At 61.9% G+C, this 21,218-nt stretch overlaps 1 protein-coding gene across 13 annotated transcripts in view; it reads right to left on the reverse strand.

Annotated features, from left to right (window-relative positions):
- Positions 1-1,652: 1,652 nt before the first annotated feature.
- Positions 1,653-21,218, reverse strand: part of KCNT1 (potassium sodium-activated channel subfamily T member 1) — a 96,143-nt gene continuing 76,577 nt past the window's right edge. For 6 of the 13 annotated variants that reach the window (XM_057298599.2, XM_034929464.4, XM_034929465.4 and 3 more), the window contains 12 exons: positions 19,898-20,070; positions 18,505-18,576; positions 18,178-18,312; positions 17,631-17,742; positions 12,955-13,056; positions 12,482-12,565; positions 12,210-12,338; positions 11,826-11,846; positions 10,678-11,002; positions 9,007-9,069; positions 5,270-5,354; positions 4,007-5,109 (listed from right to left, as the gene is read on the reverse strand). In XM_057298599.2, the coding sequence (XP_057154582.1) occupies positions 4,989-5,109; positions 5,270-5,354; positions 9,007-9,069; positions 10,678-11,002; positions 11,826-11,846; positions 12,210-12,338; positions 12,482-12,565; positions 12,955-13,056; positions 17,631-17,742; positions 18,178-18,312; positions 18,505-18,576; positions 19,898-20,070 (1,422 nt within the window). In that variant the 3' untranslated portion in view covers positions 4,007-4,988. Of the gene's footprint in view, positions 5,110-5,269; positions 5,355-9,006; positions 9,070-10,677; positions 11,003-11,825; positions 11,847-12,209; positions 12,339-12,481; positions 12,566-12,954; positions 13,057-17,630; positions 17,743-18,177; positions 18,313-18,504; positions 18,577-19,897; positions 20,071-21,218 lie in introns of all 13 variants that reach the window. The other 7 variants (XM_034929463.4, XM_057298602.2, XM_034929472.4 and 4 more) reach the window with 3 other exon arrangements.

Genomic DNA, 21,218 nt, shown 5'->3' on the forward strand with positions numbered 1-21,218 from the left:
TGGGGCGGGCTGGGAGTCGCAGCAGTAGATCGAATGTGTGAGTTGGGGGCTCCGTGAGACTCTGCCCCGGGTGCCCTGTGGCTCCTCTGCAGCCTGCTTTCGGGAATGCCAGGGCAAGTGGAGCAGCGAGGCTCCGGGCAGGTGCAGGGGCTGGGCCGGCTGCTCTCTGAGCATCCTCTGTCCTCAGTCCTGCCTGACTCCTCTGCTCACGGAGAAGCCCTTGCCCTGCAGCGGCCGCGTCTCAGTGCCCCTCACAGGTACTCTGTGCCTTCCATGTATGCAAGGTGGGGCCTCTGGAGCCTGGCCCTCACACACAACCATCCAGGCAGCTGTGGGGCAGAGACGGCAGCTTTCTGGGACCCGGGGACACTGCAGGGGCTGATCATGGTAGCCAATGCCTGGACACCTGGCAGGCGGCATGGCCATGAAGGGGCCGTGCCTCAGTTTCCCCACTGAGGTACATGCGTCCTCAGGCAACTGCATCGCTCACCTGTCACCTGGCACCTTCAAGCAGGTGCCTGCCTGGAGGAGCTCTTCCTGGCTTCCAACCAGCTGTGCCACCTGCCATGGGTGCCCTTTGCAGCCTGCGCACCTGACCAGGTTGGACCTCTCCAGCAGCGAGCATCTGCTTGCTGAGCGGGACACCTTCCTGTACCCAGGGGCTCTTCAGGAGCTGGAGCTGTGGGGAACTGGCTGGCCACACTGCCGGCTGTAAAACCATGCGCCATCTAGGGGTCACTTTAAAACCCTCCAGCCTGGACACACATCCAGGCTTGAGGTGTGTGTGGGAGGTGGAGAAGGACAGACAGGGCTGAGGACTGCTGAAGCTGGGGCTGACGTGCTAGTCATGTGACTCTCCATAACTTGGGGACTTAACAAATCCACTATCAGTCTCCGTCTTTTTTTTTTTTTTTTTTTTGGAGACGAAGTCTTGCTCTGTCGTCCAGGCTGGAGTGCAGTGGCACGATCTCGGCTCACTGCAGCCTCCTCCTCCCGGGTTCAAGTGATTCTCGTGCCTCAGCCTCCGGAGTAGCTGGGATTACAGGCACACACACACAACACCATGCCTGGCTAGTTTTTGTATTTTTAGTAGAGTTGGGGTTTCACATGTTGGCCAGGCTGTTCTCAAACTCCTGACCTCAGGTCATCCGCCCGCCTCGGCCTCCCAAAGTGCTGGGATTAGAGGTGTGAGCCACCGCGCCCGGCCAGTCTCTGCCTTTTAATTGGTGTATTTAGACTAATTCATGTACATTGAATGTGATGACTGGGTTCGTGGGATTATCATCTACCATATTTGTAACTGTTTTCTATTTGTTGCCCTTGGTCTTAGTTTCTATCTGCCTTTCTTTTCTGCTTTCTCTGGTTTCAGTTAAGCATTTTATATGATTCCATAGTCTTGTCTTTTGTAGCGTATCAATTATACTTCCATATATAGAAAAAAATAATAAAAAGAAAAATAAGTATATGTATTTTAGTGGTTGCCCTAGAGTTTGCAGCTCATCCAGATCCCCCTGTAAGTTACACTGTACTGCTTCTCAGGTCACAGGGTAACTTGTAACTGATGGCCCCCGCTTCCTCCCACCTGTCCCTTTTAACGTTGCGCTTACATTTCACTCACCCATGAGTGATAATCACCCAATACGCTGTTGGTATTCTGATTTTGAGCAAACAGTTTTATTTTCTTTTTCTTTTTTGTTTGTTTGTTTGTTTTGTTTGAGACAGGGTCTCTCTCTGCCACCCAGGCTGGAGTGCAGTGGTGCCATCTCAGCTCACGGCAGCCTCAACCTCCCCAGCTCAGGTGATCCTCCTTCCTCAGCCTCTTGGGTACCTGGGACTGTATGCACATGCCACCACATCTAGCTAATTTTTTTTTTTTTTGTATTTTTTGATACAGTCAGGGTTCGTCATGTTGCCCACGCTGATCTTAAACTCAACTCCTGGGCTCAAGCAATCCACCTGCCTTGGCTTCCCAAAGTGCTGGGATTACAGGTGTGAGACACTGCACCCTGCCCAGTTTTCTGTTAGATGAATTAGGTATAAGGAAAATAAAAACAAACAAAAAACAGGAATAAGGAAAATAGCAGGTGTCTCACTAATTTTGTATGTTTCAAATAATTCTACCGTAAAACATTAAAAAAAATTCTTTTCGCTTATTCTAGGCAGTGATGACTTCTTAGGGAATTCAGTCCCTTAACCTTTGCTCAGATCCTACTTCACTTGGTGTACTTTGCAGGGGGACCTTTTATGGGTCAGCAGGACACGAGGCTGGGAGAAGTGATGGTGGACGAGGACGGCTGGGAGTAGGGACCCACCTTCCTGATATCATGACTGTGCAAGCCGGGGCTGCTGGTGAGTGGGCTCGGGACAAGCAGAGAGGCACCCGGGTGCTCCCTAAACCTGGAGATGAAGAACATAGAGGCCAAGGAGAGCACAGAAGGTTCCAGATGCTGCAGGCAGCTTTTCTTGGGCTGGCAGCTGGCATCTCACAGTCACTGACCTGCCTAGTTCCAGCCCCTGGCTCCCAGCTTTGCCCACGGGAGGATTCACAGGCCGCTGGGCGCTGGGTGCCACCTGTGTCCACGGCTGCCTGCATGAGCTCCAGGCAGAGCAGGGGGCCTAGAGCTGGCATCCTCTGCGGTTAGTGAAGGGGCAGGGACTGCCCGCCTCCTCCTCGGATGTCCAGGGCTGGACCTGAAGTGGCCTCATTACTGGAGATTATGAAAATGCTGCCACTTGCCACCAATGTGCAGGAGGGAACGGATCACTGATGTTCTCAGAGGCCCCAAGTGCCCACCCAGCCCCTCTTGGGCAGCAAGCCCCCAGCCCTCTTTGGGGGACTCCACTCACCCTTGGAGAGAGGCTCAAAGGCTAAGATGCCTCCCGGCCTCACGGTGGTGGAGTGGCCACAAGGGACTCCGGGAACACCGTCCACATCGCAAGTCAATCCCGAATAAGTCAGGTGACTCCCCCATGGTGCCTCCTAGAGGCCAGCTCTTCCAGTGTGGGGCTCCAGGGGCTACAGCTTCCCCTGCCACTGCTGGAACTGTGGCCCTCCCATCCCAGCAGCCAGACCGGCTTTTCTCTCCCCTCTCCTCCCTGCAGGTGCTGTGCAGCCCCCCTCGCCTGGGGGCCAGGGTGTGGGTGACATGAGAGGCCACCCAGGTGAGGCAGACTTGGGCCTTCCAGCTGCAGGGTGACTGTGGGGCGGGGTGACTGTGGGGCAGGACGTGCTCGCTGGTTGGATCCCAGGAACCTGACAGACCCCAGCCCTGCTGGGACAGGCTCTGGCCACCCTAGCCCAACATCGATCCCTGCCGCTCCATCAAGGTCCTGGGACTTTCTGGCCCCCTGAATCCACACAGCCTCTCCCTGACCACCCATGTCTGGCTCTGTCCCCCACAGAAGGCTAGTGGGCACCTTCTGAGCAGGAGGGTTCCAGGCAGGCCGGGAGTAAGGGACTAGCTAGTCTGTGTGGCCAGGGCCGGCCCCTCCAGCAGCTGCTGTGTTGTCTGCCCTGACACTGGGGAGGGGCTGCACCTCGGCCTTTTGGTCCTTCCCCTTCAGCCTCTTGGGGTACCCTGAAGTGAACGTGGTGAGGTGCACACACATCCCCACCTGGGGCAGCCCTGACCCCCAGTGTAGGGGATGCCCAGCAGCCACTGGCCTCAGATGAGTTCTGTGCCACTGCGGGCAGACCCTGGGGTCTCTGTGCCCACCCCAGGGACATGCCTGGCTGCAGGGGTGAGGCTGATGGGCAGCTCACCAGACAGCCCTCCTGGACTCCGGGACCCCCACCACCAGGCAGGTTTCCTGGCTACCAGGATCCAGTCACCAGTAGCCAAATACAATTTGGTTCCCGAGTTTTGGAAGGACTGTCCTGGCCTGGCTGGGGAATGGGGGCTTGCCTATGGGGTTGGGGTGGGGACCCCAGCAGGTGTTTGTAACCCTTAAAGTGGGGTGGCTGGGAGGGGTGAGAGCCTTGGAAACACGAGCAGGGCGACTTGACTTGTAACTTCATGCCTCCAGAATGCATCCATTTAATAGAAGTTTCCAGCGCTGACCGTACAAACCAGTAAGGAACCAGCAGCAAAGGACGCAGGGTGGTGCTCCTGATGTCAGCCGCCGCCCGGGATCTCGCCTTGCTGAGAAGATCCTCTCTCCACGTGGCCCAGCCCAGAGGCTGAATTGTGCTTCACAAGTCAGGGGTTTAGAAAATGAGGCTTTGCTTTAAAAGGTAAGTGTAAAATGGTCTATGGAAATGCACCATCTTCCGCCCAATGCCCCCTAGATGCAGTGGCTGGGACAGTTCAGTGTGAAGTAGAGGAAACGGCGTCTTCTGCTTCCTTCAGAAAGGTCCTCAGTGACAGGGCCCTCTGGGGGACCTGGGGACGCACCCCTCTCACATGCCCGGCTTCCCCGGGCCCTTTGCTGCTTCTAACTTCCAGAAGGGGCTTGGGACAGCAAACAGCCCAGGGTCCCCCTTACCCACCCCACAGAGTGCAGAACAGCAGCCCTGGCCCCCAGCCCTTGGCTGCAAGGAAGCGAGGCCGCCTGGCCGTGAACGCTCAGGCCGGCTCTGAGTTGGGTGTGGCCCACGCGGGGCTCCTGGGTTCTGCTCCCCTCCCCATGCACCCCAGCCCCACCCTCCAGCACAGCCTGGGCTCGGCCCTGCAGGGCGTCCAGTCCCTGCGTTGCCCTCCCAGCCAGCCCTGGTCACGAGTTGCGGTACATCTGTGTAAAGAGAAGTGGACTGCATCGATGTGTAAAAATAGGTTAAAAAACTCTCCTCGCTAGCCTGCAGGTGCCCAGGAGTGAGCTGGCCCTCCCCCCGCATGAGGGGCTCCTTTCCAGGGTGGAGTCCCAGGAGCCACGGTGAGTAGAGTGTGGCATCCCCAGGGTCACGCTAGTGCCACCGTGTCCTCACACGCTCCTCCACGTCCTTCCTGAGGACCCCGGGCTTGGTGGCCTGAGCTCCGTGCAGGGCTGGCTCAGAGCTGTGTCTCGTCGCGAGTCTCGGGGTTGCAGGACGACAGCTTGTGGCTGCAGCTGCTCTTGCGGCTCTGGGAGCTGCTGGCCACGTGAGCCAGGGGGTCGGAGCGGATGAGATAGCTGCGGGAGGGCACAGAGGACCCTGGAGTGGATGTGGGCTGGGCAGCCCCTGCTCAGCCCTCTGCTGAGCGGCCCCACTGTGGTGCCTGTGGCCTCGTCTCCCCAGTGCCCACCTGGTGCTCAGGGGGGGGTCTCCACACAGCCCACAGGTGCTACTCACACAATGTCGCTGGGCTCCAGCCTCGTGTCGGGCGGAGGGTTGATGAGGACGTAGGAGAGGGTGTTCTGGTGGTCGTTCATCTCGTCTGCAAAGGACACAGCCGGGCAGACGTCACCCCCCAGCCCTGCCCCTCCCAGCTCCGCAGGGGCCCGGAGGTGTGGGGGCTCCAGGATGAGCTGAGTCTTTCCGGCCTTCCTGACCATTCTGCTCCAGCACCTCATCCTGGTGAGCCCAGCCAGGGCCCATCCCTGACCGACACCTGTCCCTGGCCCATCTCCACACAGGGCAGGGGGCAGCCAGGAGGGCAGCTGGGAGCCAGCTCCGACCCGCACCCACCTCTGGTGCTAGGTGGCATCGCAGCAAAGGGGTGGCCCTGAGCAGAGGCACTGAGCACACCTGCACACACCAGCTCACACCTGCCACGTACGTCAGCCTGCAGACACCGGGACGTGTCTGTTCACCTCACATGCATGCATGCCTTCATCTACACCTGCACACACCTGTGCACACACCCACACACCTGCAGATTCACCTCTGTATTCCACACACATTTGTGTGTCTGCACAGATCTTCATAGCAACCCATACCTATGGTATCCACAGACCCCTGCACACTCACTCATATACACACCTGCATGCCGTCCTCCACATCCACACACACCCACCCCCGCCTCCAGAGGCTGCTCAGCCCTGTCCCTCCCTCAGGGCCCTGCAGCTGCCGCTGTCCCCGGGCCTGGACAGGCCATTCCCACTCGCTGTGCTCAGCCCTTTGCTTCAGACTGAAGTCCTGAGTGGCATCAGCCCAGAGCACCCCCCACCCCGCAGCTCATCCCTCCGAGAACATGGCCTCTGCCCCTCATGGGAGACAGCCTGGCGTCCGGCTCATGGGGTGGGCGTGGGGATGTGTCCCACGGGGTGAGAACGGTCCTGGAGAAACAGCCCCCCATCATCTCACAGTCTCCATGGGGCCGGCAGGGTAGCCCTGCCAAGCACAGGGAGGGAGAGGCCACCATCCCAGCAGTGGCCCTGGGTTCACTGGCTGGAAAGGGTCTGTGGCCTCAGTTTATCCAGCTGATGGTGTCTACGGGAAGCTCCTGGATTCCTGTTCCAGGACTCCAAGGACAGAGAACAAAGGTGACCCAGGACGGGGGACCCCAGGGAGCCTCCACCCTGGCTGCTGCCATTCCCTCCTCTCTGCCCGTCCTCTCCCCTTGGGGTAGCCCTGCCCTGGTCCCTGAGAAGGGAAAAGTCGGGGAGGCTGCTGGCCAGCCAGGTGGGGGCCATGCTGGTCCCTCTGCAGTGGGGGCTTCGGAGTTCCCACAGTGTGAGCACAGCTGCTGCCAGGGTGGCGGGGGCACAGGCTAGGACTTGGGGGCGACCAGGGCAGCTCTGGCCAGGAGACCAGCTCTGCTTCAGGCCTTTCGCACACGGCGGCAGGTCATTTGGTGCCAGCTCCTGTGTCCACACCTGCGGGATGGGACGGCCTGACACCTGTTTTGCTCTTTTCCCAAAACCCATGTTGGGGTCTTCCCCAGGCCTTTGGAGGAGGCCCAGGGGCCTCATGCTGAGGCTGTGCAGGGAGGCACATCCTCCCCACCCTCGTGCCCACACACGCTTCTGGGGTGGCCGCATGGCAGGTGGCACAGGGAGTGGGTGGTGCGGGCAGCTCTAGTAGGTTCTTGGGACCCTGCCCCCCTGCCTGACTGGCTTTGTGACGAGCACCCAGTGGGACACCGAGAACAAGGGGCCACCAGCTCGTTTCACTCCGGCAGGCACAGACTGGCCCCAGGCCCCAGCTTCTCCCGCTGGGGTGCCCGGACCACACGCTTCTGAAGTAAGCAGAGCTCACTGGGCTGAGCCAGTCTGGGCTTTGTGTTTCTTGGGGCTGGGCTAGGGGGTGGGTGGGGACGCCAGGCCCCAGCTGCAGTGCCAGGGCCTGGGTTGTGGTCAGTCACATGGCACTGGTCCTGGCTGCCCAGGATGGTCACAGAGGACTAGCTTCGCGTGTCCACGGTGCTTGGTGAAGGCTGGCAGCAGGTGTGCCTGAGGGCCTGGGGTGGGGCAGGGGCTGGCTTTGGCTCTTCTGGTGAATGTCCTGGGCCAGGGCCACCTCGCCCCTGGTCCCCAGGGCTACCTGACTCCTCCACCCAGACCCTCCGATCTTCACTCCAGGCCTCAATGGTAGCTCTGCTCGCCCCCCAACCCGCTTCCTAACCCTGCAGGCCCCAGAGGCTTCCAGACCTCCTGGCTCTTGGCATCCACGGTCACTCCCGCCTGAATCCCCCATGCCAGGCCAGAGCTACCGCCACCCGAGCCTCAGTTTCCTTCTCTATAAACTGGGGATAACTAGTGCCTCCCCCCACGGCAGCTGTGAGGAAGGCGTGAAGAGGGGATTTGTGTGAGTATCGGGGCTGGGGTGCCTCCTCCTGCTGTGTGTGTGGGATGGGGGCTGCACGCTGGAGGGGCCCCAGAATGCTGCCCGCCCTCCCCGCAAAGGGTGTGACTCTTTCTGTTCTGCCTCTTGGCCTAGGCTCCGCTTGAATCTAACCATGGGGGTGCAGCTCCCCAGCCCCAGAACCCCGGCACCGTCACCCTCCCAGGCATGTAGGCCGGCCGAGCCCAGGAAATGCCTGCCGCGGGAGTCCTGTGAGCCCTCGCTCCCCCAAGCCCGCTGTGGCCGTGCCTGCCCTGGAGCCGCAGTGGGAGCCGCAGGAAGCTTTGGCAGGTGAGGGGAGCGGGCGACGCAGGCATCCCACTCATGAAGGCCGCTAGCTGCAGGTCCGAGCACCACAGTGCCCGGCAGAGCGAGGGTCTTCCATGAGCGCCATCGTGGGGAAAAGCACGGAGCCAGGAGAGGCCGACGCTTTACTTCCGTGGCTGCCCCAGGCCTGGCCCTGCCTCCGGGTGCAAGGGCATTGTGGCAAACAGGTCCCTCCCGAGCTAACACCCGTCCTGGCTCAGGAGGCCCTTCAAGCTCCTGGGTTACCCTGTAGGGAGGTGTGGCAGCGGGGGCAGGCTCTGAGCTCCCCTGAGGCTGCCAGGACCCCTGGGAGCACCCTGGCCCGGACTCTGCTCTGAGCACTGATGGGGCACAGCATGTTCTTGGAGGAAACGGGGTGTGGAGCGGCTCTGCCCGAGCCGAGCAGGAAGAATCCCCTCGTGGAGCCCCAGCTGGGGGACGAAGGTCACCATCCACCTGGCCTGGGCAGCCATAAAGCCTGCCTACTCCTCGTGGCTTGGAGTCCCCACCCCTGCATCCAGCCCAGGCTTCACCGAGCTCTTCCCGGGGCCCTGGCTCGGGACCCTCTGGGTGCTTCCTGAGAGCAGAGGAGCTTAGGGTCCTCAGACTGCTCGTGGGGCCGGCAACAGGGAAGGGCTGGCTGCAGGCCAGGGTGGCCCACCGGTCCCATCGGAGCTCAGCGTAAACAGCAAAGCAGGAGCAGCAGCACCAGGGTGAGCCCGAGCGCTGGGCAGTGGCCACTCTGCCTGGCGGCCAACAGCACCTTGACCAGCACAAGCACCGGACCTCAGCCTCAGGCCCGTCCTCGACGCCCAGCCAGGGGACGCTCTGTCGGCATGCGAGGCCTTGCCCAACAGGGCCGCCTGGGCTGACACCTGGGACGTGCTCTCACAGCTCCCGTCCACCTGCCTGGCCGGGACGGCGCGGCAAGGCTGCCGGCGGTGAAGGGTTGGCGAGCCCCGTTGTGCAGCGGTCGGCACCCGCCAGGGCAGAATTACCTTGCAAATATCCCAGGTTTACCCGATTCATGACATCACTGGCTGTTAAATTTGCTACGTCCTCTACAGAACACACAGAAAGAGGCACAGACAGAAACAGAGAGAGAGAGAATGTCAGCAAGCGAGGTGCGGGCGGCCGGCACAGCGGGCGGGTGCAGGGGCAGCTGCACGGGAGGCCGGCCACCCCTGGACCTGCAGCCCGTGCCGGCCACCAGAAGCGAGTCGGTCACCAGAAAGGCAGTTGCTCCTTCCTTGCCAAGCTCTGGGGGCAGGCAGCGGTCGCAGAGGCAGGCACCAGCTCTGGGGGTGGCCAGACCGGGCGGGATCATCCTCTGCCAGCAGTCACAGGGGACCGCAAACATGAATGCTGGGCACTCCCCTCAGCCTCGTGAGCCCCACCTGAAAGGGCGTGAAGTCCCTCCCGGGACAGGGACACTGTGGGGATGGAGGGAAGCTTCAAGGCGGGGACAGGGGGACACCTTCCCCGGCGCCTACAGGGCTGGGGGCCGGGAAAGGTCTTCACAGGCCACCTGTTCCCCAAACCCTGGCCTCTGAGTCTCCTTCGGGCCCACAGGCCAGCCCAGTCACCCGTGAGCAGCTCCTGGGCCAGCCCTGAGCTCCTGACTCTGCTCAGGGGACTCAAGACCCCGACCCAGGTGACAGACACAGGAAGCAGGGTTGGGAGACGGGGCACTCCGACGGGACAGAGGCAGCCCTGAGCATCAGGCAAGTCCCCGAGATGGAACAAAGGGAAGGTGGAGCCTCAACCTGGCTCAGGGGTGGGTGTCACTGGGCAGCAGCCCGGTGCTGGGGAGCTGGGGCCCATGGCTTCATCAACGGAGGTAGCATCTCTACAGTGAGGGAGGGGATGAGCTTCTCTCCATGCCAGGCAGGGCATGTAGGGCCCTGAAGCCCAAGAACACTTCCCACCACAAGGCGCAGAGAGAGGGGGCTGCACGGATCTGTTGCTGAAGACGGACGCCGGGCTCCCTGAAGCGGCAGGAGGGGGCTGTGCCATGGGAGTGGCAACAGGCCCATGGTGGACAGAGGCATGTCCTGGCATGGGCCTTTCTCCCAGCCGTCCCCCCAAAGTCTCCCCCCTACCCTGGCTGCTGGGAGGGCTGGGGGCTCTGGGAGGGGGTCCCCACCAGTCTTGTTCTCTGCGAGAACTCAGGGACCCTGGGTATCCGCTGTCCAGCAGGCCTGGCTGCAGCTGGCTGGCCCAACTCTAGCTGATGCCCTCGACTTGGGGAGCCCAGCCTGGCCCTCTCCACCCCACAGCTGCCTCCCCTGGCCAAAGGACTCAGCCAGCTCCTGTCTCTAATTTGGCAGAGAGGGAAACTGAGGCCCCAGGGCAGTGGAAGCGAGCGCCTCCCTACGGGGCTCACACCAGGGATGCCCAAGGGTCCTGTGGCCTCCCAGCACCAGGGTGGGCCATGGCCACTTCCCTCCTCTGCACGGGGCCTCTGCTGGGCCGTGGTGGTGCCCACAGCTGGCCCCACAGTAGAGGCAGGCAGAGGGTGGCCAGAAAGGCTGACAGACAGACAGATGACAGATGACAGACAGGAGGACGGCCCGGGCCCCGGGATGCCGTGGCCGACTGTTCTTGGCTGTGGCCCGACCCTGGCCCAGTCTGTCCGTCCGGCCCCCACCCACGCCGTGTGCCCTTACCGTAGCCGGTGGTGGGCAGCCCCAGGTGCTTCATGCGGTTCTTCACCAGCTCGGAGAGCTCCTGGCGCTCAGAGCGCCGGTACAGGCTGAGGCGCTGCTGGCTGATCCACTCCGTGGCCGCCGCCCGGCCCGCCTGCTTGGGCGCCTTGCGGCTCAGCCTCCGGGCCCACTGCAGACTCTTGCGCCGTAGCAGCGGGTGCTCTGTGGGGTCACCGCCGCCCGTGTGGCGGCCCTGGGAGCTGCCTCCGGTGCCAGCGTGGGAGCCCCAGGGCCCCTTCACTTCCCGTGTGTCCTCACAGTCCTCCACGTTCACCGAGATCTGGGACTGGGCAGGGCGGGGAGGGGTGAGGCTGCCGGGAGGGTCGTGGGCTTTGGGGCAGGGGCTTAGGAAGAGGTGTGGGCTCTGCGGCTTGGGGCCTGCGTGGGAGCAGCTGGGGATGTTAGGGAAGAGGATGACGACAGACCCCAGGGTGCATGTGCCTGGTTTCCTCCTGAGCACAGATCGCCGGGCCATCCACCCTGCCCGGGCCTGGTCAAGGGATTCGCCAGGCTGCTGAGGGCAGCTCCCTTCACCTCTCTGAGCCCTTATTTCTGTGGGTCCGGCCTGGGACGCATCTGGACCCCAGCACATCCTGGCCTTGCCCTGAGAGGTCACCCCCTCTGCGTGTCAATTTCTCCATCTGCAGATGAGCCCTGATCCCTCTTGCAAACACACCCTTTGGAGGCCCCGAACCTGGGGAATGTGGGGTGCCAGAGCCTGTGGGTCGTGGGGTGCTGGGAAGAGGTAGGCTCCCCACCGGGGTGGCACCTTCAGAAAGGCCTGGGAGGCTGGGGGCTGGATGGTCAGGCCAGATGGGCATGGGGGCTGCCTGCCTTGGTGGGGCCTGGGAGGGGGCGGGGGTGCACCTGGTGTCCAAACTCACAGGCTACTCCCCCCAGGCCTCAGCTTCCCCACCACCAGTGCAGGAGGGAGTGACTGTCAACAGCCTTCTCTGAGCCGTGCTGGGGCCGACACATCCATGGGACCCGCTCCTGCCTCGGCTTTCCCAGGGCCCTGTGGGTGGGTGGGGCCTGGCAGGCTTCTCCATGTGAAGCTGCGATGTTCTGGTGCTCCGCAGAAGCTGCGTGGGCACGGAGGGGTTGCTTACCTGGGCTCTGAGGTCGTGGGGCTGCAAAGGAAACAGGCGCAGTCTGGGACCTGCGGGCGCACCCCTGCCCCCCACGCCGCCTCAGCCTGGGGTCTGCACGGAACATGCTTAGGGCTGGTGGGCACGGTGCCTGCTGCTGTGTGGACTGCAGCACAGGGGCTGCCCGTATTCTTCCTGAAGCCTCCCCTGAGCCTCTCTGCCCCCGGTAGGGGTCATGGCTGCTCCAGCTGGAAGCGCTACACGTGGGCACACGGACCAGACGGAAGGAGCTGCCAGCAATAGCAAAGCTGATCTAGCCCAGGTCCCCGACACTGAAGGTGGGGATGCTGTGGGTCACACAGGACAGGGGCTGCCACAGTCCCAGCCCCCAGGCTGCCCCAGAACCTCCGAGGTGGAGAAGACGTGGCTCTCTGTCCGGTAGATGCCAATGGGGATCTCGGCGCTGGAGGAGCAGAGCTTCTGGAAGAGGCGGCCGTACGTGCGGATCCACAGGTCGCCCTCGGTGATTTTCATCTGCAGGGTGGGAGCCCTGAGTTGGCTGGGGCAGGTGGCGGCACCCAGAGCCTCCTGGCCACCGTGAATCAGGGGCAGGTGCCCATCCACCCACTTGGGACAGCCCAGCACGCCCCCAGCCCGGCCCAGCCAGGGGCACTTACGGCACAGAGGTACCCCGAGCCCGGCGTGGTGTCCAGGCCCAGCAGCAGCCGGGTGATGGTGATCATGTAGTCCTTCACGAAGGACTGGCCAGGGAGGGAGGGAGGGAGGGAGGGAGCCACAGTGAGGTGCGTGGGCACGGGCGTGGGACGCAGGTCCATACCCCACCAGCCACGGGCTCGCCGCCCCTCATGCATACACACACACAGAGCCACCAGGTCCCCAAGCACCACATGACCCACAGGCAGAGTTCTGGGAGGCCTTTTCTAAGAAAACTCCCTTGCCAGGCACCCATAGGTCAAAAAGGGCCCAGAAATCCCTGGGGCAAGGACAGGGCCCAGACGTCTCCTTGGAATCCAGGGAAGGTCATTCAGAGGGAGTCCTATCATTCAGAACAGGGACCAGGCTGAAGAGCCGAGGGCATGACGGGGGTCCCACCCAGGCGCCGCCCTCCTGCTGCCGCTTCCCCGCTGACCTGGTAGAGCAGCGTGTCCAACATGCTGATGCTGAAGACGCGGCCGGCAGCGAACGGCAGGCGGAACATGAAGGCCAGGTTGGAGCCATTCTCTCGCTCCCTCTGTGGGAAAGGAGGGGCCTCAGATGGGCTGGTGCCGAGGTCCCTCCAGTGGCACGGCAGCCACGGGGGCGAGGGCACTGTGTGTGCACCGTACATGTGTGCATGATACCTGTGTGCACATTTGTGCATGGTGTGTGCGCCCACGTGTACACAGTGTGTGTCTGCATGTGTGCATACACCAGCAGGCCTGAACCAGCTTTATCTTCCCAGACACACTCAGGGCCAGAGCCCGGGAGGAGTGATGTGGGGCTCTGATGAGAAGGTGGACTCCCGGCGGCTGCCATGGGCACTGCGCTTGGTCAAGCGCCCTGCTCTTGCCATCCCGAAATTCCAAATCCTCCTGATAATCCTCTCCTGCCCCGGTGTTTTGTAAGTGGTGCCGGAGGGCGTGTGGAGTCTGGGCTGAGGAGGAGCAAGCATCGGGCTCCCTGCTGTCCTTGGCCTCCCCGTCCCCGTGCTCCAGGCTCGCAATGGACCCACTGAGTTTCCTGGGGCTCCCGTAACAAATGACCGCAAACTTAGCAGCTAAAACGACACCTGTCTCCTCTCTCCCGTTTCTGGAGTCGGGAGTTTGAGGTGTCTCAGGCTGGATCCAGGCCTGGGCAGGGCCCCGCTCCCTCTGGAGGCCTGGGGGCCTCCTTCTCTTGCCTTTTCCAGCTCCTGGAGGCCGCCTGCCTTGGCTCATGGCTCCCTCTTCCCTCTTCTGAGCTGGCCGTGCAGCTTCTTCCCACCGGGCGGGGACCTCTGGCCTCTCCCTAGAAGGACCCTGAAGGCGTGAACCTGCCGGATGCTCCAGGAGGACCTCCCGTCTCGAGGCCCGTGACTTAATCCCATCCGCAGAGGCCCTTCTGTCATGTGAGGCGGTACATCCACGGGCTCCGGACTCGGCCGTGGCCAACTCTCGGGCCATTCTTCAGCGGAGGGCCCCAACCCTGGAGCTCGGCCTCCAAGCAAGTGTGCACAGGCAGGCGTGTGCGCCCACGGAGGCCACACTTCCCCCTGGAACCAAAACTCAATTCACAGGTAAAAGACACGACAGCGACAGGACAAGCAGGCAGAAGCCCCTTTTCCTCCGGGTTCGCCCTTACTCATCAGTGGCCGGCGGGAAGGCCGGGGCGTGAGAAACAGTGGAATTAGTTTCGTGCGGCGTTTCCGCTCTTGGGGCGAGAACCAGGTGCGATGAGCTGCGACGGGCGTGTGAGTTTGCAGTCACGGTGATTTGCATCCGGAATTCCAGCCGTACTTCGCAGAGACGAACGTGAAATTCCAGAACAACTTGCAATTTTAATTTTCCTTTACTCAGAACAATGCTAAACAGGAAACAAGAACCACGACAGGGCCAGAGAGAGACGTGGAAGGAAAGAAAAAGCTGGACGTTTCAGGACCTTCCAGAGATTTCCTCCTGCTTTCTGGACAGGAGGGCTTCAGCAGGGGCTGAGCGGGTGCCATTCACAAGTGACAGTGAAGACAGGAGCACACAGGAGCGGATGAGCCCTTCCTGAGCACGAGACCCCGGTCAGAGGGAGCAGGACAGGCACCGTGCAGCCCCGGGATGGGCAGAGCCAGCCTGAAGGAAGGCTCCTGGTGAGGAGGAGAGATCACACAGGCTGACCGTGTGAAAGCAATGAAGTGGTGGAGGAGTCCTGGGTGCTGGAGACCAGGGGAGGTGGACGGCAGGGGAGGTGGGCCTCAGGGGAGAGACTCCTCTCTCACACCGGGGCTCTGAGAGCCTTCCGGAGCCAGCCCTTAAGGGGAGATGCATATCACCCCACCGGCAGCATCCTTAATAATAGTTTCATTTTTTTGCTTTGTTTTTTTGAGACAGGGTCTCGCTCTGTCGCCCAGCCTGGAGTGCAGTGGCACAATCTCGGCTCACTGCAACCTCTGCATCCCGGGTTCAAGCAATTCTCCTGCCCTAGCCTCCCAAGTAGCTGGAGTTACAGGCGCCCTCCACCACACCCGGCTAATTTTTGTGTCTTTAGTAGAGACAGGTTTCTCCATGTTGGCCAGCCTGGTCTCGAACTCCTGACCTCAGGTGATCCGTCCGCCTTAGCCTCCCAAAGTGCTGGGATTACAGGCATGAGCCACCACCCCCAGCCATTAAATTTTTTGTATAGATGGGGACTTGCTATGTTGCCTGGGCTGGTCTCGAACTTCTGGCCTCAAGCGATCTTCCTGCTTCAGCCTCTAAAAGTGCTGGGATTACAGGCATGAGCCGCTGCACCTGGCAGAGCATCTCACTGACGGTCGTGTATGCCATCTCCACCTCCTCCCTTTTTCCTTCTGGAGTCGTGCCTGGAATCCTGTCTTTATCCTTCCACTGGGCCTGGATGTAGAAGATGTTGGCTGCAGGGATTTGGGGTAACTTTTCTTCAATTTTTTTTTTTACTTTCAGTATTCTTTGAAGTAAAATACATGTACATTTTTATAATAAATTGGCATTAATGTCTTTTAAATAAGGGTCTGAAGCTGCCACAGGTGTCCCTGTTGGAAGCAGGTCACCGTATGCTGGCCTGTCAGAGAGACCCACGGGGGATCTGGGGCCAAGGCCACCCAGGCTGGAGAAGCAGCAACCCCTGGTGCCTTCTACTGGCTCCTTGCATGCTGGGGAGGCGGATCCCAGCCTCTGCAGAGGGCGATGGGTCAGGTGGTCCACGGCGCCCTCTCCTCCCTCGGCTCCACGTCTCTGTATATGCCTGGCCCTGCCCAGGGCCCAGGGCATCTGCCCCATATGGACCCCAGCACCATGTCAGCCCAGAGGAGCTCACGGCTGCTTCCAGAGGCTTTGCTGACGTCCTGACTTCTCCTTGGTCCCTATCACACAACTGCCATGGAATCGCATGACTGGAGCTGGAGCCCAGGACTGTTCACTGCTCTGAGATGGAGAGCTGGCCGCACCCGCCCCGGCAACACAGAGCCCCAGTGGAGGCGAAGCTGGGGAAAGAGGTGGGCCCCACGGCGGGGCGGAGCGTGGGTGATTGGCGATGGCTGCCTGGCGGGAAGGCGGGCAGGAACGTGTTGGCTGCGTGCTTGCTGACCCAAACTTCAAGCCACCTTGTGGGACAGAGAGGTGCAAGGCTGAGGCCGGAGGAGCCGCGCCAGGATGACTGCCTTGACCCCAACTCCACGGCAGCATCGCTGTCCACACTGGGTCAGACTTGGTCTTCCAGATCCGGAGAGTCCTCCCAGCCCTAGGGAGCGGCCCGGCACCCGAACACAGAATCCTGTGAACTTCCTCCCCTTCCGTGGTTCGAGCTGCAGAGCACACCCCTCTGCCAGCTGAGCCGGGGGCTGGGGCCAGGAGCTCCCGACGCCGGGCAGGGCAGGCTCCAGGGTGGGCTTGGGCGGCGGGCAGTGCAGACAGAGCCCTCTCCTGTGCTGAGACCAGCTGCCCGAGCATCCCCCTACGCCTCAGGCTGGCATCTCTAAGGCAGAAGCCCCTGTTGACCTGGTGGCTGCCCAGCCCGGCCTCCTCTCGCTTCTCTGGGGCAGAACTGACTCCAGGATCCCTATGGGCTCTTGGTCGACGGCTGGCCGGAACACACTTTCACTCTCCATCGGGTTCAGGTGGGACAAAGCCATGTCCGTGTCGCAGGGAGTGCCCGTGTGTGTCCTCTGCCTGGTGTTGGTGGTCAGGCCGGGCCTGGCTCAGTAGATCCTCCACGGTGTCACAATCCTGCAGCCACGCAGGCCCCAGCAGCTCGCCGATGAGGACTTCAGCCCAGACTGGTGAGCTCGGGGTTCGTGTAGAGCAGACAGCATTGCTGCTGCTGACCAAGGTGCCTGCTCCCTGCTCTCAGCCTAGGGCTGCCTGGGCACCGGCCCCCGTGTGGACAAGGTGGTGCTGTCCCAGCTTGAGCAGGTGGGGAATGTGGTGGGGCTGGGGTCAGCCAGACATCAAGGCAACAGCAACAGTGGCCGTGCCCTCTGCAGCCCTGCGTGCCTATGCCCCTGGGTTCCACACCTGACCCTGGGTGGTGCCCTTCATGGAGCTCCAAGGGCAGAAAGCCAATTCCAGCTAAGCCACTTGCTCCACTGTGCGATCCGGGGCAGGCCCCTTCCCTCTCAGGCCCTCGGTCCCTTGTCAATACAAGGAGGCAGTGGTTATACTGAACCTGTTTCAAGGTTGGGCGTAGTGGCCGGGGCAGTGGAGGAGTCTGGAATGGTGCAGCCGTGTGCATTATCTGTACTAAGAGCTACTGGCCAACCTATGTGGAACCACCAATCTGAGGGCTCCCCACGGGAGTTCTGACCAACTGACCATGCCAGGACAGATGGCCTTGGCCTCCAGACACGGCCAGGCCTGGTCCCTGCTCAGGGAGATGGAAGGCTGCTACGGGCCACATTCCCAGTGCCTCACACGCGGTCAGGGAAACGCCCTGCCTCCGTCTCCTGGCTCCACCATCAAGAGCACCCTGTCCATGCTGGGCCCCCCACACCATCTCCTGAGTTCCCCAGCAGGAGGGGGCAGGAGCCCAGCCTCCCATGGCACTGGCCCCCTTTCCCCTGAGCCCCTTTCTCCCGCTCTTTCTGGGATTCTGGGGTGGCAGCTGGCACGGGGCAGGGCTGCTCACCTTTTCTAGTTTGGAAAGAGCCAGAGAGTAGCTGTCCTTGGCGCGGAACTGCATGAAGCGCATGTTGGAAGGGTGGGTGAGCTCCGTGGTGATGCTGAGGCTGGGGAAGAGCCTAGGGGAGGCAGGCGGCTCAGGGCGGGGCCCATGGTGGCTGTGGGGGTCTCAGGGCGGGGTCCCATGGCTGTGGGGGGGTCTCAGGGCAGGGCCCACTGTCTTGGCTATGGGGGTCTCAGGGCAGGGTCCCATGGTCATGGCTGTGGGACTCTCAGGGTGGAGGGCTTGTGGTCGTGGCTGTGGGGGTCTCTGGGCAGAGTCCACGGCTGTGGGGGTCTCAGGGCAGGGTCCCGTGGTCATGGCTGTGGTTGTGGGGGTTTCAGGGTGGGGGCTTGTGGTCATAGCTGTGGGGGTCTCAGGGCGGGGGCCCGTGGTCGTGGCTGTGGGGTCTCAGGGCGGGGGCCCGTGGTCGTGGCTGTGGGGGTCTCAGGGCGAGGGCCCGTGGTCGTGGCTGTGGGGTGGTTTGGAGCCGAGCCCCGGACACTGGACGCACCGGAACATGGTCTGCACGTTGACGATGGTCTTGGCGTCCGCCATGTAGTCCTCCTCGGCGCTCATGGTGCTCTCCTTGTCCACCACCACCAGGTTGTCCGCATAGATGATGCCGCACTGCAGCAGGCTGTCCAGGCTGGTGGCGGGACCGGGGGCCCGTGGCTGAGGATGCGGCCCACTCCCCACCCACAGGCCCCCGGGATTTGGTCAGAAGGCAGGAGGACCTCAGCCCCCCACCCCACCTGCGGTCGGGGTCACCCCAGACTTTGGAAGAGGAGGGGAGGGGTGGGTGTGGAGCCCCCACGAGCCTCGGCCGGCCACGCCTTACTTGTCCACAGAGCCCTCCATGTAGTAGACCATGGGGAAGCAGCAGATGGCTTCCAGGAAGTGGTGGTCGGGCCTGTGGGGACAGCGGTCCTGGAGGGGCCCACCCTGCTTCAAGGCCCGCCCTCCTCAGGCCCAGTGGGGCCCTACCCTCCATGCACAGAGCTGGGCCAGGCAGGGGTTCCCCAGAACCGCAGCGTATGGGACCTGGGGGGTACTTTAAGGCCAGTGGGCCATTATTTTATTCAAGGGGAAACCAAGGCCCGGGAGGGTGGGACCTGCTGAGGTCACACAGCCAAGATGACCCTGGGCTTAGCTGTCAGGGTCCTAGGGTCCCCTGGGCAAAAAGGTGCCCAGGAGGAAGAGCCATTCACCCCCCCCCCCAATCCTGGGGCTCAGAGTGAGTGGAGCAGGAGGCAAACAGGACAGAAGGAGTGACAAGGGAGGAGGGGGAAAGGGGGAGAGAGGACCAGAGTGGGAGGAGCTGGGAGCCACAGGAGCTGAGAGCATGGAGGAGCTGGGAGACAGAGGAACTGGGAGCAGGGAGGAGCTGGGAGTGAGGGGGAACTGGGAGTGGGGAGAAGCTGGGAGTGGAGAGTAGCTGGGAACTGGGGGAGCTGGAAGCAAGGAGGAGCTGGGAATGGGGTGGAGCTGGGAACTGGGGGAGCAGGGAGGACCCAGGAGCCAGAGGAGCTAGGGGTGGGGAGGAGCTGGGGATGGGGAGGAGCTGGGGGGGAGGAGCTGGGAGTGGGGAGGAGCTGGGAACTGGGGGAACAGGGAGCAGGGAGGACCCAGGAGCCAGAGGAGCTGGGGGTGGGGAGGACCCGGGAGCCGGAGGAGCTGGGAGTGGGGAGGAGCTGGGAGTGGGGTGGAGCTGGGAACTGGGGGAACAGGGAGCAGGGAGGACCCAGGAGCCAGAGGAGCTGGGGGTGGGGAGGACCCGGGAGCCGGAGGAGCTGGGAGTGGGGAGGAGCTGGGAGTGGGGTGGAGCTGGGAACTGGGGGAACAGGGAGCAGGGAGGACCCAGGAGCCAGAGGAGCTGGGGGTGGGGAGGACCCAGAAGCCGGAGGAGCTGGGAATGGGGAGGAGCTGGGAGTGGGGAGGAGCTGAGAGCCAGAGGAGCTGGGAGCAGGAGTGGGAGTGGGGAGGAGCTGGGAGCAGGAGTGGGAGTGGGAAGGAGCTGGGAGCAGGAGTGGGAGTGGGGATGAGCTGGGAGCAGGAGGAGTTGGGAGCAGGAAGGAGAGTCCCCCTTTTTAGGAAAGCTGAGAGGACCAGGCCAGAGGCCCCATGTTCCCATGCCCTCTGCAAAGGTGAAGGGTGGGCCCAGATGGGGAGGCTGCTGGCTGCAGGTCTGAGGGCCCGGGTGGGCGGGGTGGGTTGAGCCCCAGGAGCCTCACTTGTTGTCCAGCAGCAGCACAATGGGGTTCAGCTCCTTGCGGGATCTGTAGTAGGCCCGCAGTGGCACGATGAAGTTGTACAGCCCGTTGCCGGCCGTCTCTGCCGAGACGATGATCAGCTTGTTCTTGAACCCGTAGGCCTTGGCGTCTTCATAGCTGTTGTGCTTGCAGCCCTGGGGGCAGATACTGGAGTCAGTCAGGGCTGTGGTTCCTGCTGGCCACTGGAGCCCTCCCAGACCCCTCACCAAACATCCCCCGTGAACACCCAGCCGTCAGCCTCTCGGCCCACAGCCCTTTCATGGCCTGCACGCGCCTGTGGGGAGCTACAGGCACCACCAGATGCCATAGCTGTACCCACAGGCGGCACAGAGCAGTCATGTCAGGGGTGGAAAGGGCGGTGTCCATGTGAACATGTGGTTTTGGCATGTGGCTGGAGATCTAGGCGTGGGCATAGATACGTGTCGTGTGTGTGCACACACGTTTTCTCAGAGCAGGGATGCCAGCAGCAGTGAGCACGCCACGTGCCCAGGTCTTGGTTTCCAATCATCATTTTCCACTAAAAGGAATCAGGGTTCCTTGGAGAAGTGGTTCATTCCAGACTGGAGCAGGGGAAGGCCAAGATGTGGCTGGAACATCTCCGGTTGGAAAGCACAGATGAGCTCAAAGGGTGAGGGGGTCGTGTCAGAAGCACCCAGAAGCCGCTTGAAGGCCCCCACCCCACGCAGCGAACTGAGGGGGTCCGAGCATCAGAATCAATAACGATCTGTCAAGGATGATGCTACTGCAATGACCAGCCACAGATTACAACCCACAGAATATGCTGGGAGCCCGTGGTCCATGAAGGACACACACACACATGGGGAAGGGGAGGTCCCCTCCGTGGCCGAGCCCTAACACACAGCTGGAGAGAGATTCCGGAACTGGAAACCATCCACAGATGGCAGGCATAGTGGCTCAACGCCTGTAACCCCAGCACTTTGGGAGGCCGAGGTGGGAGGATCACTTGAGTCCAGGAGTTCGAGACTAGGCTGGGCAACATAGTGAGACCCCATCACTACAATAAATAAATAAATAAATAAATAAAATTAGCCAGGTGTGGTGGTGCGTGCCTGTGTTCCCAGCCACTTGGGAGGCTGAGGTGGGAGGACCCCTTGAGCCTGGGAGGTGGAGGCTGTAGTGAGCTATGATCCCACCATTGCACTCCAGCCTGGATGACAGAGTGGGACCCTGTCTTAAAAAAAACCTAACAACAAATAAACAAAAAAGAACCCACTGAGGGATGCTGAAGCCGCTGGGTCGAGTGGTTTGCTTTCCTGATCTC

Source organism: Pan paniscus, chromosome 11 (assembly GCF_029289425.2).
Source record: "Pan paniscus chromosome 11, NHGRI_mPanPan1-v2.0_pri, whole genome shotgun sequence".
Classification (NCBI taxonomy): Eukaryota; Metazoa; Chordata; class Mammalia; order Primates; family Hominidae; genus Pan; species Pan paniscus.